The sequence below is a fragment of the Sarcophilus harrisii genome, chromosome 2, assembly GCF_902635505.1.
Source record: "Sarcophilus harrisii chromosome 2, mSarHar1.11, whole genome shotgun sequence".
Taxonomy (NCBI): Eukaryota; Metazoa; Chordata; class Mammalia; order Dasyuromorphia; family Dasyuridae; genus Sarcophilus; species Sarcophilus harrisii.
In genome coordinates this window covers 157,560,020-157,573,217 of record NC_045427.1, presented here as the reverse complement: position 1 = coordinate 157,573,217, position 13,198 = coordinate 157,560,020, and the positions used below count along the sequence as shown (strand labels likewise).

Below are 13,198 nucleotides of genomic sequence, written 5' to 3'. Positions count from 1 at the left end.
GTCTTTATGATTAGTTTTGTTTAATTTTTTCCCCTCTTCTGCTTTTTCTTTTCTTTAAATTAAGGATGGTTTCCTAGGTAGGATTAAGGAGAGGGAATTTTAAGTAATTAAAAACTAAAGTTATACAGGCACAGCTAGATGGCACAGTGGTTAGAGTACCAGCCTTGAAGTCAGGAGGACCTGAGTTCAAATCTGGCCTCAAACATTTAACACTTCCTAGCTGTGTACCATGGGAAAATCACTTAACCCCAATTGCCTCAGCAAAAAAAAAAAAAACAAAAAACCAAAATACAACAACAAAACCACTAAAGTTATTAATAAAAATTCATTAAAAAAAAAAAAAAAAAAACGTAAAAAACAATTTGACACCAAAGAAAAAGTTGTAAGAAGACACCTACTTTGCTCCGTAGGAGGGAGAGGAAGAAGGGCTTATTAGTGTGAAATACTATTTATGTCAAATTTTTTGATGGGTTTTTCAGCTTTGTTGGACTTTTTTCTTTATTTTTTTTCTCTTTTAAGTAATTTGTTTTAAAAGATGGTTCTCTGGGAAGGGGAGGAGGAAGAATATTGGGTTGATAGGACCAATAATATATATATTTTTAAATGGAGTTGATGCCAGTCTATAGTAGACAATATAAGTATAGTTTTTGTTCAAGTCAGAGGCGTCAATAAAAAAAGTTTTTATAGGTGTACTTCTGTTTACCTTTATTAAAAACAAAAGATGAATTTAAAAAAGATTAGTGGATTTGAAATTCTTGGAGAAACAGTTTCAAAGCGAAATTCAGCCCTTACCTTCACAGAAAATATAACACCACCTTTTGGTTTAAATGAATTGAACAGAGCCAGCAAGTCTTTAGCCTTTAATCTATCCCAATCCATGTTACAAACTGCTAACCGACGAGTAATCTGCATAATTGAGGAAAATAAAGTATTACATTTTACATTATTCCTATATTCCTAACTACAAAACAATATAAAACTACTGCACAGGCATACAAATTTTACACTTTAATATAAATTATCTCAAAACTTTAAATGAATTAAGAATCAGCTAAAATGCAGAAAATAATATTCAAATTAAATTGTTCAAATTGCAAATAGAAACATGATTATGAGCTTTTTTGGTCAACTCTAAAAGGAGGCAAACCAGTTTATACCCATTTTAAAAAATTCTTCTGGGTCTGTGATTCATTTCATAGTCTCACCCTTAATAAACAAAAGTTTCTTAGGTTATCAAGGAAAAATTATGATGGGCTTAGAAAAGGAAACTGATAGGTACAGTCAATAAATGTCTAATCAAAGATCATAAGAGAAGAGTATTTACCAGGAAAATTTTGATTTAAGCCCTTAATATAAATTGGTTCTATTAAAAAACTTACCTCATCTGCCCGAGGGGCATCTTTATCTAATTCTCTCCATGCATGCTCGAAAAGAGGTTCCTTTGGTAAAAATTCAGTCATATCATCTTCTTCATCTTCTGAACTAGTTTCAATATTTCCTTTTCCTCTAGCCAAATCAGGACCACTATCACTTTCATCATCATCATCATCCCATTCAGAATTTTCTTCATTATCTTCTGACTGTTCATCATCTCTTATTTTACTATCATCTTCAGTGTCTTCCTCCAAATCACCTTCATCAGATTCAGTGACATCTAAATAAATATCACTGTGGCCTGCAATTAATTGAAGGGGAAAAACTTCAAATAAGTATAAATACCAAATCATGTGCAATATAAATACATTCAAACACAACTAAAATGAATTGTTCTAGAAAAAAAGAGCTAGACTACAAGTCATTGCAACATAATCCTTCAAAAGATAAAATGACTACATGGACAGAGAAGTGGAGACAAAATTATGGAAATACAGTGTGAACCATATTCATTCCCCTTGAATTTCTTGTCAAATCCTCTAAAAACATACCATACTAAATGTTGATCTGAAAATTCAAAAAAAAATCACATTTGACCAATTCGTGTCAGAGGGGTCTAAATACAATGGGGACAAGGAGACAGTAGTACTACAGCAAAGGGAGAAGAAGTATACCAAGCATAAGTGGTCCTAGATCTGGCAGAGGTTTGATTAACCTTAAACTTGCATCCATTCATATTTCAATCTTTCAACAATAAAAAAAAATAAAAAAAAAAAAAAAAAGTTTTGTGGATAAAGGACTAGGCTTGGAGTTAGGAAGTCAAAGATTCTAATTCTGCCTTATACTTAATAGCTATGTGACTGGAAGTCACCTTATCTCTTCTCAGCTTCAGTGTCCTCAGGGGTAAAATGACAACATTCCTTAATAAGGTGGTTGTTATAAGGATCAAATTAGATAAACTATGTACAATTCTTTGAAAACAAAGTTTTACATAAATGTTAGCTACTATTATGACAACTAATATTTCTTTTTTTTTTTTTAAATAGCAGCTTTTTATTTTCAAAACACATGCAAAGATAGTTTAACATTCACCCTTGCAAAACCTTGTGTTCCCAATTTTTCTCCTTACCCCACCTCTCCTAGACAGCAAATAATCCAATAGCGGTAAAAAATGTGCAATTCTTCTATACGTATTTCCACATTTATCATGCTATATAAGAAAAATCAAATCAAGAAGAAAAAAAACCAAGCAAACAAATAACAACAACAAAAGTGAAAATACTATGTTGTGATCCACATTCACTCCCCATAGTCCTTTCGGGGTACAGATGGCTCTCTGCATTACAAGTCTTTTGGAATTGGTCTGAATCATCTCACTGTTGAAAAAAGTCATGTCCCTCAGAATTGATCATGGAATGATCTTGTTGCTGTGTATCACGTTCTCCTGATTCTGCTCATTTCACTTAGCATCAGTTCATGCAAGTCTCTCCAGTCCTTTCTGAAATCATCCTGCTGATCGTTTCTAACAGAACAATACTATTCCATAGCATTCATATCTTATAACTTATTCAGCCATTTTCCAACTGATGAACATACCCTCAATTTCCAGTTCCTTGCTACTACAAAAAGGGCTGCTACAAACATTTTTGCACATGTGGGTTCCTTTCCCTCATTTATGATCTCTTTGGGATACAGACCCAATGGAAACCTTTATGGATCAAAGGGTACACACAGTTTGATAGCCCTTTGGGCTTAGTTCTAAATTGCTCTCCAGAATGGTCATATCAGTTTTTATGCCCAATATCTTGAACATAGTAGGCATAAAGTGTGTGAGATGAAGCTATACACTGTTTTCCATTTGTATGTAAATACTTCAATATTCAAAGGTGTTATAGACTTATTCACACTCAGGATAACACTATATCAGGAGTACTAATTTTTAGGGCAAGAAGAACAAAGAGAGGAGGACTGCTTAATTCCTGAGAAACTCTGGATTCTATCCCCATCTGGGAATGTCTCACTCTCAGGTGGCACTGATTGTAGGCCTTCAGCCAGAGATGTGAAAACAACAGAAGAATTTAAGAGGGTAGAAGCTCAAGCTAGACATCAAGCCAACCTGTGCAAAACCAAAAGCTAACAAAGTTCAAAGTCAAGAAATAGGGTGGAAGAATGAGCAAAACAACAACAACAAACTTGTCCATAAAGAGCTGCTATGGTGACAGGGAAACTCAAGGCCATTATTAACACAGAAGAAGAAAGTTATTTGGAAATAGCTATGAGCAATGCTTCAAAGAAAAATACATTCGGACACAAGCCCAATAAAATTTTTTTAAAGTTTTTTGTAAATTTTCGGGCTTTGAAATAATGTACAATTAATCTGTGAAGGAAATAAATAATGCAGGGGTTCACACTTGTTTCCCAGAATTCTGAAAATGACTTCTTGAAATTTAGAAAGCTAATGATTCCATGAAACACCAAGAAGTGGTAAGATTGAAAAAAAAAAATTAAATATCTCATAGAAAAAATTGACCTAGAAATAATCAAAGAAACCACTGGACAGTCCTGAAAGCAGTGACCAAAAAAAGTCTAAATATTGTTTTCCAAGAAATCATAAAACTGCTAAGAAATCTTAGAATCTGAAAGCAAAGTAGAAACAAAGAATGGATTAACTCTTGAAATAAAGAACATGAAAATTTCTAGGACATTATGGCCAAAATCCTAAGTTCCTACTAAGAAAAAAAATATTACAAGTAACTGAAAAGAAAGAATTCAAGAAGGATAAAGCCAATTCTAAAACAAGATTTAGCAACTAACACCATAAAGAAGTGGAGAGTTTGGAATACAATATTCTGCAAAGTTGCTCTAGGATTACAATCAAGAATAACCTACTCTCCAAAATGGAATATAATGCTACAGGGGAAAAGGAATTTTTAATGATACAGATGATTTTCAAGCATTTCTGATGAAAAGGCCAGAGCTGAAAAGAAATTCTGACATTCCAATATGGGACACAAGAAGCACAGAAAGTACTTGAGTGAGAAATGTGAGTGAGAAATCATAAGGAACTAACAAGTTTAAATTGTTTACATCTTTATAGGGTAAGATTGTACATAATCCCTCAGAACTTTATCACCACCAAGGTAAAGAGGGAATCTAATTAGAAAGGGACCTGAATGTGATTGTTACATTTGAATGAACTCAAGAGGAACACTTTGGAAGGGGAGGGAATAAGAGGAAGGTTAGATTAATAGAGGCAGTAGTCAGAAGCAAAAAAGAGTCTTAAAGGAATGGAGCCAAGATGTTACAGAAAAGAAGCAATCAATGAATGTGGATGGAAGCATAGTATTTTCATCTTTTTCTAATCCTAGACAACTTAGAAGTTGGCAGGAAAGAAATGCCAAACCATGCGTTGGTGGCAGCAACAATTTCCAGTGCTCTCAACCCACAAACTTTGAGGTAATGGTGTGGTTTGAACCAGCTGGTCAATAGCAGACTGTAGGATACCTTTTGCTGGGTTCAGAACTCTGCTGCACTGCCCACATGCAGTTCTACTTCATAGTCCCAGAGCCAGAAGGTGCAATAGTACTTGTGATGCAGAAAAATAGGGACCCAGGTTATTGGTCAAGGGCATAGAAATGTGCTTGTAATGACTCATGGGAAGAACAGGGATCCTGGTCTCAATTCTAAGACAGAGGTCAAGCACTAGCACTTTAGCTGCAGGAAAGAGTGACCTGATCACAATCCTGGGCCAGGAGGAATGGTGGTGCTGGTACCTACAGGGGAAGAAAATCCTTTTAATCCAGAAAACAGATCAGAAGAATGATAATCACATCTCTCCTTAGATCATACTGCACTGTGAAAGTACTGTTAAACTTGGAGATCCCTAGTTTATTGCTAAAAACAAGAGCAAGTAAGGTCTGAAGAAGCCTGGTCCCCTTCACTTCAAGCACCAGGTTCAAATTTATTATTTTTTTAAAAACTATCTTTTTTTTTTTTTTTGAAATACATACAAAGATGGTTTTCAACATTTACCTTTGCAAAACCTTGTGTTCCAATTTTTTCTCTTTCCTTCCCCCTCCTCTCCAAGACAGCAAGCAATCTAATATAAGTTAAACATGTGCAATTACCACGTCCAAAGTCTGCATTGAGAAATAGACTAGGAAAATGAGCAAATAACCCTCTCCACCCTTCCCCCCCCAAAAAAAAGGAAAGAAAAGGAAAAAAAACAGAATGTGACAATAAATTGCCACTATAGTGAAAGAGAAAAATCCAGACACCAATCCAGGAGACAAGTATATCAAAACAATTACAAAATAACTACAAGTATATCAAAACAAAAGAAAAACATGAATTGGATGCAAACCAAATAAGAATACTTGGAAGAGTTCAAAATTTAAAAAAAATCATTTACTAGAAGAAATATTGGAAATAGAAATTGAGACTGATGCAAGGAAAAACATTTATGGAAAGAGAGTCATGAGTTTGGTTAAAAAAAAACAAAAACAAATTCACAAAAGAAAAGAATGCCTTAAAAAGTAGAACTGACCATATGAGGGGGGAAAAGTTCATTAAAGAAAATAATTTTTAAAAAATGAGAATTGGGCAAGTGGAAACTAATGACTCTAAATATGTCAAGAAATAATAAAACAAAGTCAAACGAATGATAAAATAAAAGAAATATAAAAGAAAATATGAAATATGTCATTGGAAAAACAACTGACTTGGATAACAGATTGAGGATAATAATTTATAAATTACTATATTATCTGAAAACGACCAAAAAAATTGCTTGATCATTATCTTTTTAAAAAATAGTTTTTTAATTTTCAAAATATATGCAACAAAGATAGTTTTCAATATTCACCCTTGCAAAACCTTGTGCTCCATATTTCTCTCTACCTTACTCCCAACCCCTTCCCTAAAAAGCAAGCAATTCAATATGTTACACATGTGCAATTGTTCTGTACATACTTCCACATTTATCATGCTGCACAAGAAAAATCAGATCAAAAAGTAAAAAAATTGAGAGAAGGAAAAAAGGAAGCAAATGACAAGAAAAAAGGTGAAAATAGTATACTGTGATCCACACTCCGTCCCTACAATCCTCTCTCTGAGGGCAGATGGCTCTCTCCATCACAAGTCTATTGGAATTGCCTTGAATCAGACCTCATTGTTGAAAAAAGCTATATCTATCAGAATTAATCACATAATTTTCTTGTTACTATGTACAATGTTCTCTTACTTCTATACTCACCTCACATAGCATCACTTCATGTAAGTCTCTCCAGGCCTTTCTGAAATCATCTTGCTGGTCATTTCTTAAAGAACAGTAATATTCCATAACATTCATATACTATAACTTAATCAGCCATTCCTCAACTGATGAGCATCCACTCAGCTTCCATTTTCTTGCCACTACGAAAAAGGCTGCCACAAACATTTTTGCACATATAGGTCCTTTTCCTTTTTTTAATGATCTCTTTGGGATATATGCCCAGTAAAGACAGTCCTGGATCAAAGGGTATGTACAGTTCCAAAATGGTTGGATCAGTTCCCAATTCCACCAATAATGTATCATTGTCTCAGTTTTCCCACATCTCCTCCAACATTAACCATTATCTTTTACTAACATCTTAGCCAATCTGAGAGGTGTATAGTGGTACCTTAGAGTTGTTTAAGTATTATCAAGAAATTATCACACAAAATTTCTCTCAAATCCTGGAGTCAGAGAGTAAAAAAGAAATTGAAAGACTCCACCCAACACCTCCTGAAAAGATATCCAAAATGAAAATCCCAATTCTAGAGCAATCAGGTCAAAAAGATAATATTGCAAAGCAGCCAGAAACAATTCAAATCTCATGGAGCCAGAATCAGGATCAGAATTAGTGACTTCCATATTAAAGTATTGTAGGGATTGTAATATGATATTCTAAAAGGCAAAAGAGCTAGCAATACAATTAAAAAATGACACATCCAGCAAACCTGAGTATAATCTTCCAGGGGAAAATGAATATTTAATGAAATTGAGGACTAAAAGGACTAAAGATAAATAGAAAATTTAATTTTCAAATACAAAACTCAAGAAAAGCATAAAAAGGGAAACATGAGAAATAACATGGAAATCTTTAGGGTCAAAATATTTACATTCGTAAATCGGAAGATGAAAATTGATAAACAGAATGGATTAAAATCTCACATCCAAAAATATATTGTTTATAAGAAAGACCAGCAAAGGGTTAAAATAAAGGGATGAAGAATGATGAAGAATGTTTCATCTGAAATAAAAGAGGCAGAAATAGCAATTATAATCTTTGACAAAGTAAAAATATACCAAATTAAAACACATAAGTAAGGAAACTACATTTTGTTCAAAGGTACCTAAGGCAGAAACATTAAGTGCATTCTTTTCAGACCATAAAGGAATAAAAATTGCATAAAAGGCCATGGAAATACATATTAAGAATTATTTGGAAACTAACTGAATCCTAAAGGGTGAATGAGCTAAAGAACAATAGAAACAATCATTTCCTTAATGAGAATGAAGATTATTAAAAATTACAACAAAATTAATAGATGCAACCAAAGCAGTACTTAATGAATATTTATACTTGCAAATATTTATAATAACATAGAGAAAAGCAGATCAATGAACTGGGCATATAAAAATAAAAATCAGAAAAAGAATAAATTTAAAATCCCCAAATAAATGTCACCTGGAAAGCCAGAAAAATTAAAGAAGAAAGGAAAAGAATTGAAAATCAAAAAACAAAAAAACTGTCAAACTAATGAATAAAATCAGGAGCTGGTTTTATTAAAAAAAAAAAAAAAAAACTAAAAAGATGGATAAACTATTGGTTAATTTGACTTAAAAAAAAAAAGAAAGAAGAGTGAATTCACTATCAAGGAGAGTTTCATTTATTCTTATGCTTTTTAATGTTTTAAACAGAAATAAGTACTGTAATTTTGTCAAAAACTTTTTTTGTGTCTATTGAGATAACCATATGTTGGTATTGTTATTGATGTGGTGAGTTTTTTGCTCATGGTTATCCTAATATTGAACCAGCCCTGCATTCCTCATATAAAATCCCACCTGGTCATAATGTATGATCTTTGGGCTATATTGCTATAATCTCCTTGCTGGTGTTTTAGTCAAAATTTTGGCATCAATATTCATTAGAAAAACTCTTCTACAGATTTCTTTCTCTTTTGTTTTAACGCAGTTTTAAACAAAATTTTAGCAAGGATATTACAGTAATAGATCAGATCAGTTTAGGTTTATACCAAGAATGCAGACTCATTCATTATTAAAATTATAAGCAGGGGAATGATGATATAAGTAACAAAAACCATGATTATATCAATAGATGCAGAAAAGGCTTTTGACAAAATACAACAAACATTCCTGGTAATAATACCAGAAAGCATAGGAATAAAATGAAATTTTCCTTTAAAATAAGTAGTATCTATCTAAAACCAAGGGTAAGGGATCATCTTGCTTTTATATTGGCATAACCAGTAAAAGTGGGGAAGAAGCAATGATGTCCATTATCACCATTACAATTCAGTACACTGGATAGAAATGCAAGTTACAGCAATAGGAAAAAGAAAAGAAATTGAAGGAATAAATATAGGCTATTGAAGAACTAAAAGCATTACTTTCTGTAGATGACATAGTTATGCTTAGAGAACCCTAGAGAATCAACTAAAAAACAGTAAAATAATTAACAACTTCAGCAAAACTGAAGGATATATATATGAACATAATTACAAAAGTCATAATACAAATAAAGATAGATTTCAAGAATTGGAGAAATATTCACTGTTCATACACGAGCTGACGACACTACAATACTAATGGCAACATTTCCTAAGTTAATTTACTTATTCATTGCCATACCAACTTAACTATCAAAGAATTCACCTAGAGGAACAAAACATCCAAAAAAAAAAAAAAAATCAATGGAAAAAAATGTGCAGGAAAGAATGGGATCAGTAGTATCAGATCTCATATAATACAGAGTGGCAATCATCAAATCAATTGGTGCTGAATAAGAATTAGAGTGGTTGATCACTGGGAAAGATTAATATTCAAAACATAGAAGCAATGGAGCTAATAGTAGTCTAGTGTTTGTTAAACTCCAAGTTCCTAGCTATGGGGCAAAAACTCACTACCAAAAACTATTGGGAAAATAGAAAAGTAATTTGGATGAAACTAGTTATAGGCCAACAATTCACATTATATACCAAGATACATGGGTACATGAATTATTCACAACCACTGAGATCCTAAGCAAATTAGAGAAGCATGGAAGAAATTACTTGTCAGGGCTATGAATAGGGAAATAGTTTGTGATCAAACAAAAAAGATCACAGGAGATAAAATGGATAATTATGATTACATAAAATTATAAAGTTTTTGTGCAAATAAAATCAATTCAATCAAAACTAAGAAAAATAACAGGACATGATATGTGTATGTGTGTGTGTGTGTGTAGGAATCTTTTTAACAAGTTTCTCAGATAAAAGTTTCATTTCTTAAACATATAAAGAATTAAGTCAAGTTTACAGAAATGGAGGCATGCCTCAATTGAAAAACGGTAAACAATATGAACAGTTTTCAAAGAAAGAAATCAAAGTAAAAATAGCCATATAAAAAGTTTTCTAAATAATTAATAACAAGGAACATTAACATTAAAACAATTCTGAGGTACCCTCTTACACCTATCAGATTTGATAAAATGATAAAAAAGAAAATGCTAAATGCTGAAGGAACTGTGAACAGGTACACTAAGACACTGTGCAATTCCAATCATTCTGAAAAATAATTCAGAACTATTCCCCCAAAGCTATTAAATTGTACATATCCCTTAGTAATACTGAAAGATATCAAAGAGGGAAAGTATCCAAGAATACTAAAATATTTAGAGCAGCTTTTTTTATAATGGCAAAAAACTGGAAGCTGAAAGATACCCATTACTTGGGAAACTGCTGAACAAATAATAGTATATGAATGTGACCAATAGTATGTGATGTAAGTATGAAGAGGGGTATTATTTCAGAAAAAAGAAAAAACGTAGAAAAACTTGAACTGGTGAAAAATTAAAGTAAAAAAAAAAAAGTGTATTTATCCTCAAAAAATCTCGGTAAAGCCTCTTAAACCGTGGATCTTGACCCCATAACGGAATGTAGAGAATTGCAAAAGATTTGTCAACAGTGAAAAGTTTCTGAACATAATAACCAAAACTTAATTCAAAATAAAATGCATAATAAATCCAAGGGAGGGGGTAGCCCATGTTATAGTGTGCAATTTCACTGCATGCAGGATTGGTTTTCAACACACACAACATAAGCATTTTATACTCCCATGGATGAATGGTGACAGAAACACTCGACTCAGATTGAAGATGGGGTTACAAAAAAATTTCTTGGGCAAAAAGGGGTCAAGTGGAAAAGATTTAAGAAGCCTTGAATTACAGGATGTTTTTGGGTAGTGGCCATAAATAAGTTAAAATCAATTATTAGCCAGAAGATTCAGCCTTTCATCCCACAAACCTGATAGTCTTCAAAATTTTCACCTTAACTTAAACTGTTATAACAATCTGTTACTTTTTTCCAGTCATTACTACTAAAATAGGATTTTTTTTTACTATATTATCAAGTTATATTAAAATTGCTTTAAATATTATCTTTTTTTTAAAAAGTCTAATACAAAAGTGCACTATAGTCAATAAAAACTTTAGACTTGTTTTTTTTAACTAACCTGAATCATATTTCTCTTTTTCTTTAGGAAACTTCATTTTGGAAGGTTTCATGATTTTATTATTGTCCAATTCTGATATCTTTAGGTTTCCTCTGTATGATGTGTCTGCATTAAATAGGAAGGTATCTTTTTGATTTTTTATGCCTTTATTTGTCGATTCTTTTTCATCCTTTTGTAGATTATTTTGTGCATGTACTTTCTTAGTTTTGTTTGAACACTGTGTTTTACAAATATTTTCATCATTTTCTGGTTCTTTTCCATGTCCAAAGGCTTCCTTTTGCTTAACTATGTTGCTTGTCTCTTTATCATCCAATAATTTTTTTGAATCTTCTTTTTTAGTTTTCTGTGTCTTTTTCTTTGTTTTCTTTTTGTCTGATGCTTCACCATCTTCATCTGAGAGATCAGAGTCTGAATCTGACAAATCATAATAACGTTTCAAATCTTCTGTACTGCTGTGATTTATAGGACGTCCTCTTTTATCCACAGTATATTTCAACTTGAATTTTTTATCATGAAACATTGCTCGAAATCTCTTATCAATCTTAATTTTTCGGTCCTTTTCTGGCATTTCCCAAAATCGAGGGTCCTTTGTAATTCGAAGAAACCTTTCATCATTCATAAGTTCTTCTTTTGATGCCATTTTTAAAATTCCTTGTTAAACAAAACCTAGAATAACCTAAAAATTGAAAAATGTGATTTTAATGACTTTTATAAAATAAAACTTTTCAAGAAAGCTTCATTGATTCTTAAGTTATATTTCATATGAAATAAAAGCAAGGCACAATAAAAACTATTTCCATTGTTCTCTCAGTAGTGGGTTACAGCTACAACATTTATATGTGCATCCTAAGTTCAATTTTAAAAAATCTAACATTTTTAAGAAGTCTAAGAAATCTTGTGGTCACACTAGGTTTCCCACTTTTTTGACTCAGAACATTGGTACCTGTTAAGAACCATGCCTAGGTAAAGGGACAGGTCAATTCTCGGAGACCCTCTACACCGTGGATCACAACATCTGAAGGAGTTGCAAAGCAGCCTTGACTGCCGTAAGTGTTGCTTGTGGACTGGGAATGAAATAAATTAGAGGCAGAGGGAAGAGGAGATAAGTCAGACAAAAAAACTGCCTCTCAGTGGAGAAGTCAGAGAACAGCAACTGCCTCTCCTTGTATCATCATCCTCTCCCATGAAGAGATCTATTCTACAGGTCTGAGTTAGACCTCCAGCAGCCACTGACAGGTAACTCCCGTATCACAACAGGTACCCTAGATGAAAACGTTTTCCATTCAGGACCCTTTTTCACTCAAGTAATTTTTAGGTGACCTTAGATACGTGCATAGATTTTTTAAAAATCAAACATTTGCTGATAATAAAACCTAATTTCAAGACCCCCATGAAGTTGTGAGATCCGGTATGAGGTCTCAACCCGTAGTGTTGTTGTTGTTTTTTTTTTTTTAATAGCCTTTTATTTACAGGTTATATGCATGGGTAACTTTACAGCATTGACAATTGCCTAACCTCTTGTTCCAATTTTCCCCCTCTTTCCCCCACCCCCTCCCCTAGATGGCAGGATGACCAGTAGATGTTAAATATATTAAAATATAAATTAGATACACAATAAGTATACATGACCAAAACGTTATTTTGCTGTACAAATAGAATCAGACTCTGAAATATTGTACAATTAGCTTGTGAAGGAAATCAAAAATGCAGGTGGGCATAAATATAGGGATTGGGAATTCAATGTAATGGTTTTTAGTTATCACCCAGAGTTCTTTCTCTGGGAGTAGCTGGTTCAGTTCATTACTGCTCCATTGGAAACGATTTTCAACCTAGTTTAAGAAGCTTTGCCCTAAATAGCTACTCTGCCTAAAGGAAGACCTTACCAGAGATATAGCCTTTCCAAAGAAATCTTAAGAGATAAAATTATCACCTAAAAAAAAGAAATTTTAACAAAACCTCCAATAGATCAAACATCAATATGAATGCGAGGACATCTACTTCATCACCAAATTTTAGAGCCGACACCTACCCGACAACCAGCTTTCTTTTTCTATCTTCAGGCTC

The 13,198-nt window shown here is 32.8% G+C and overlaps 1 protein-coding gene across 1 annotated transcript in view; it reads right to left on the bottom strand.

Annotated features, from left to right (window-relative positions):
- The window catches only part of ESF1 (ESF1 nucleolar pre-rRNA processing protein homolog), an 83,737-nt gene that overhangs the window by 69,627 nt on the left and 912 nt on the right, over window positions 1–13,198 (bottom strand). The window contains exons 2-4 of the mRNA XM_031951081.1: window positions 11,135–11,810; window positions 1,380–1,675; window positions 793–906 (exon numbers count right to left, since the gene is read on the bottom strand). Coding sequence (XP_031806941.1) covers window positions 793–906; window positions 1,380–1,675; window positions 11,135–11,774 — 1,050 coding nt within the window. The 5' untranslated portion in view covers window positions 11,775–11,810. The remainder of the gene's footprint in view (window positions 1–792; window positions 907–1,379; window positions 1,676–11,134; window positions 11,811–13,198) is intronic.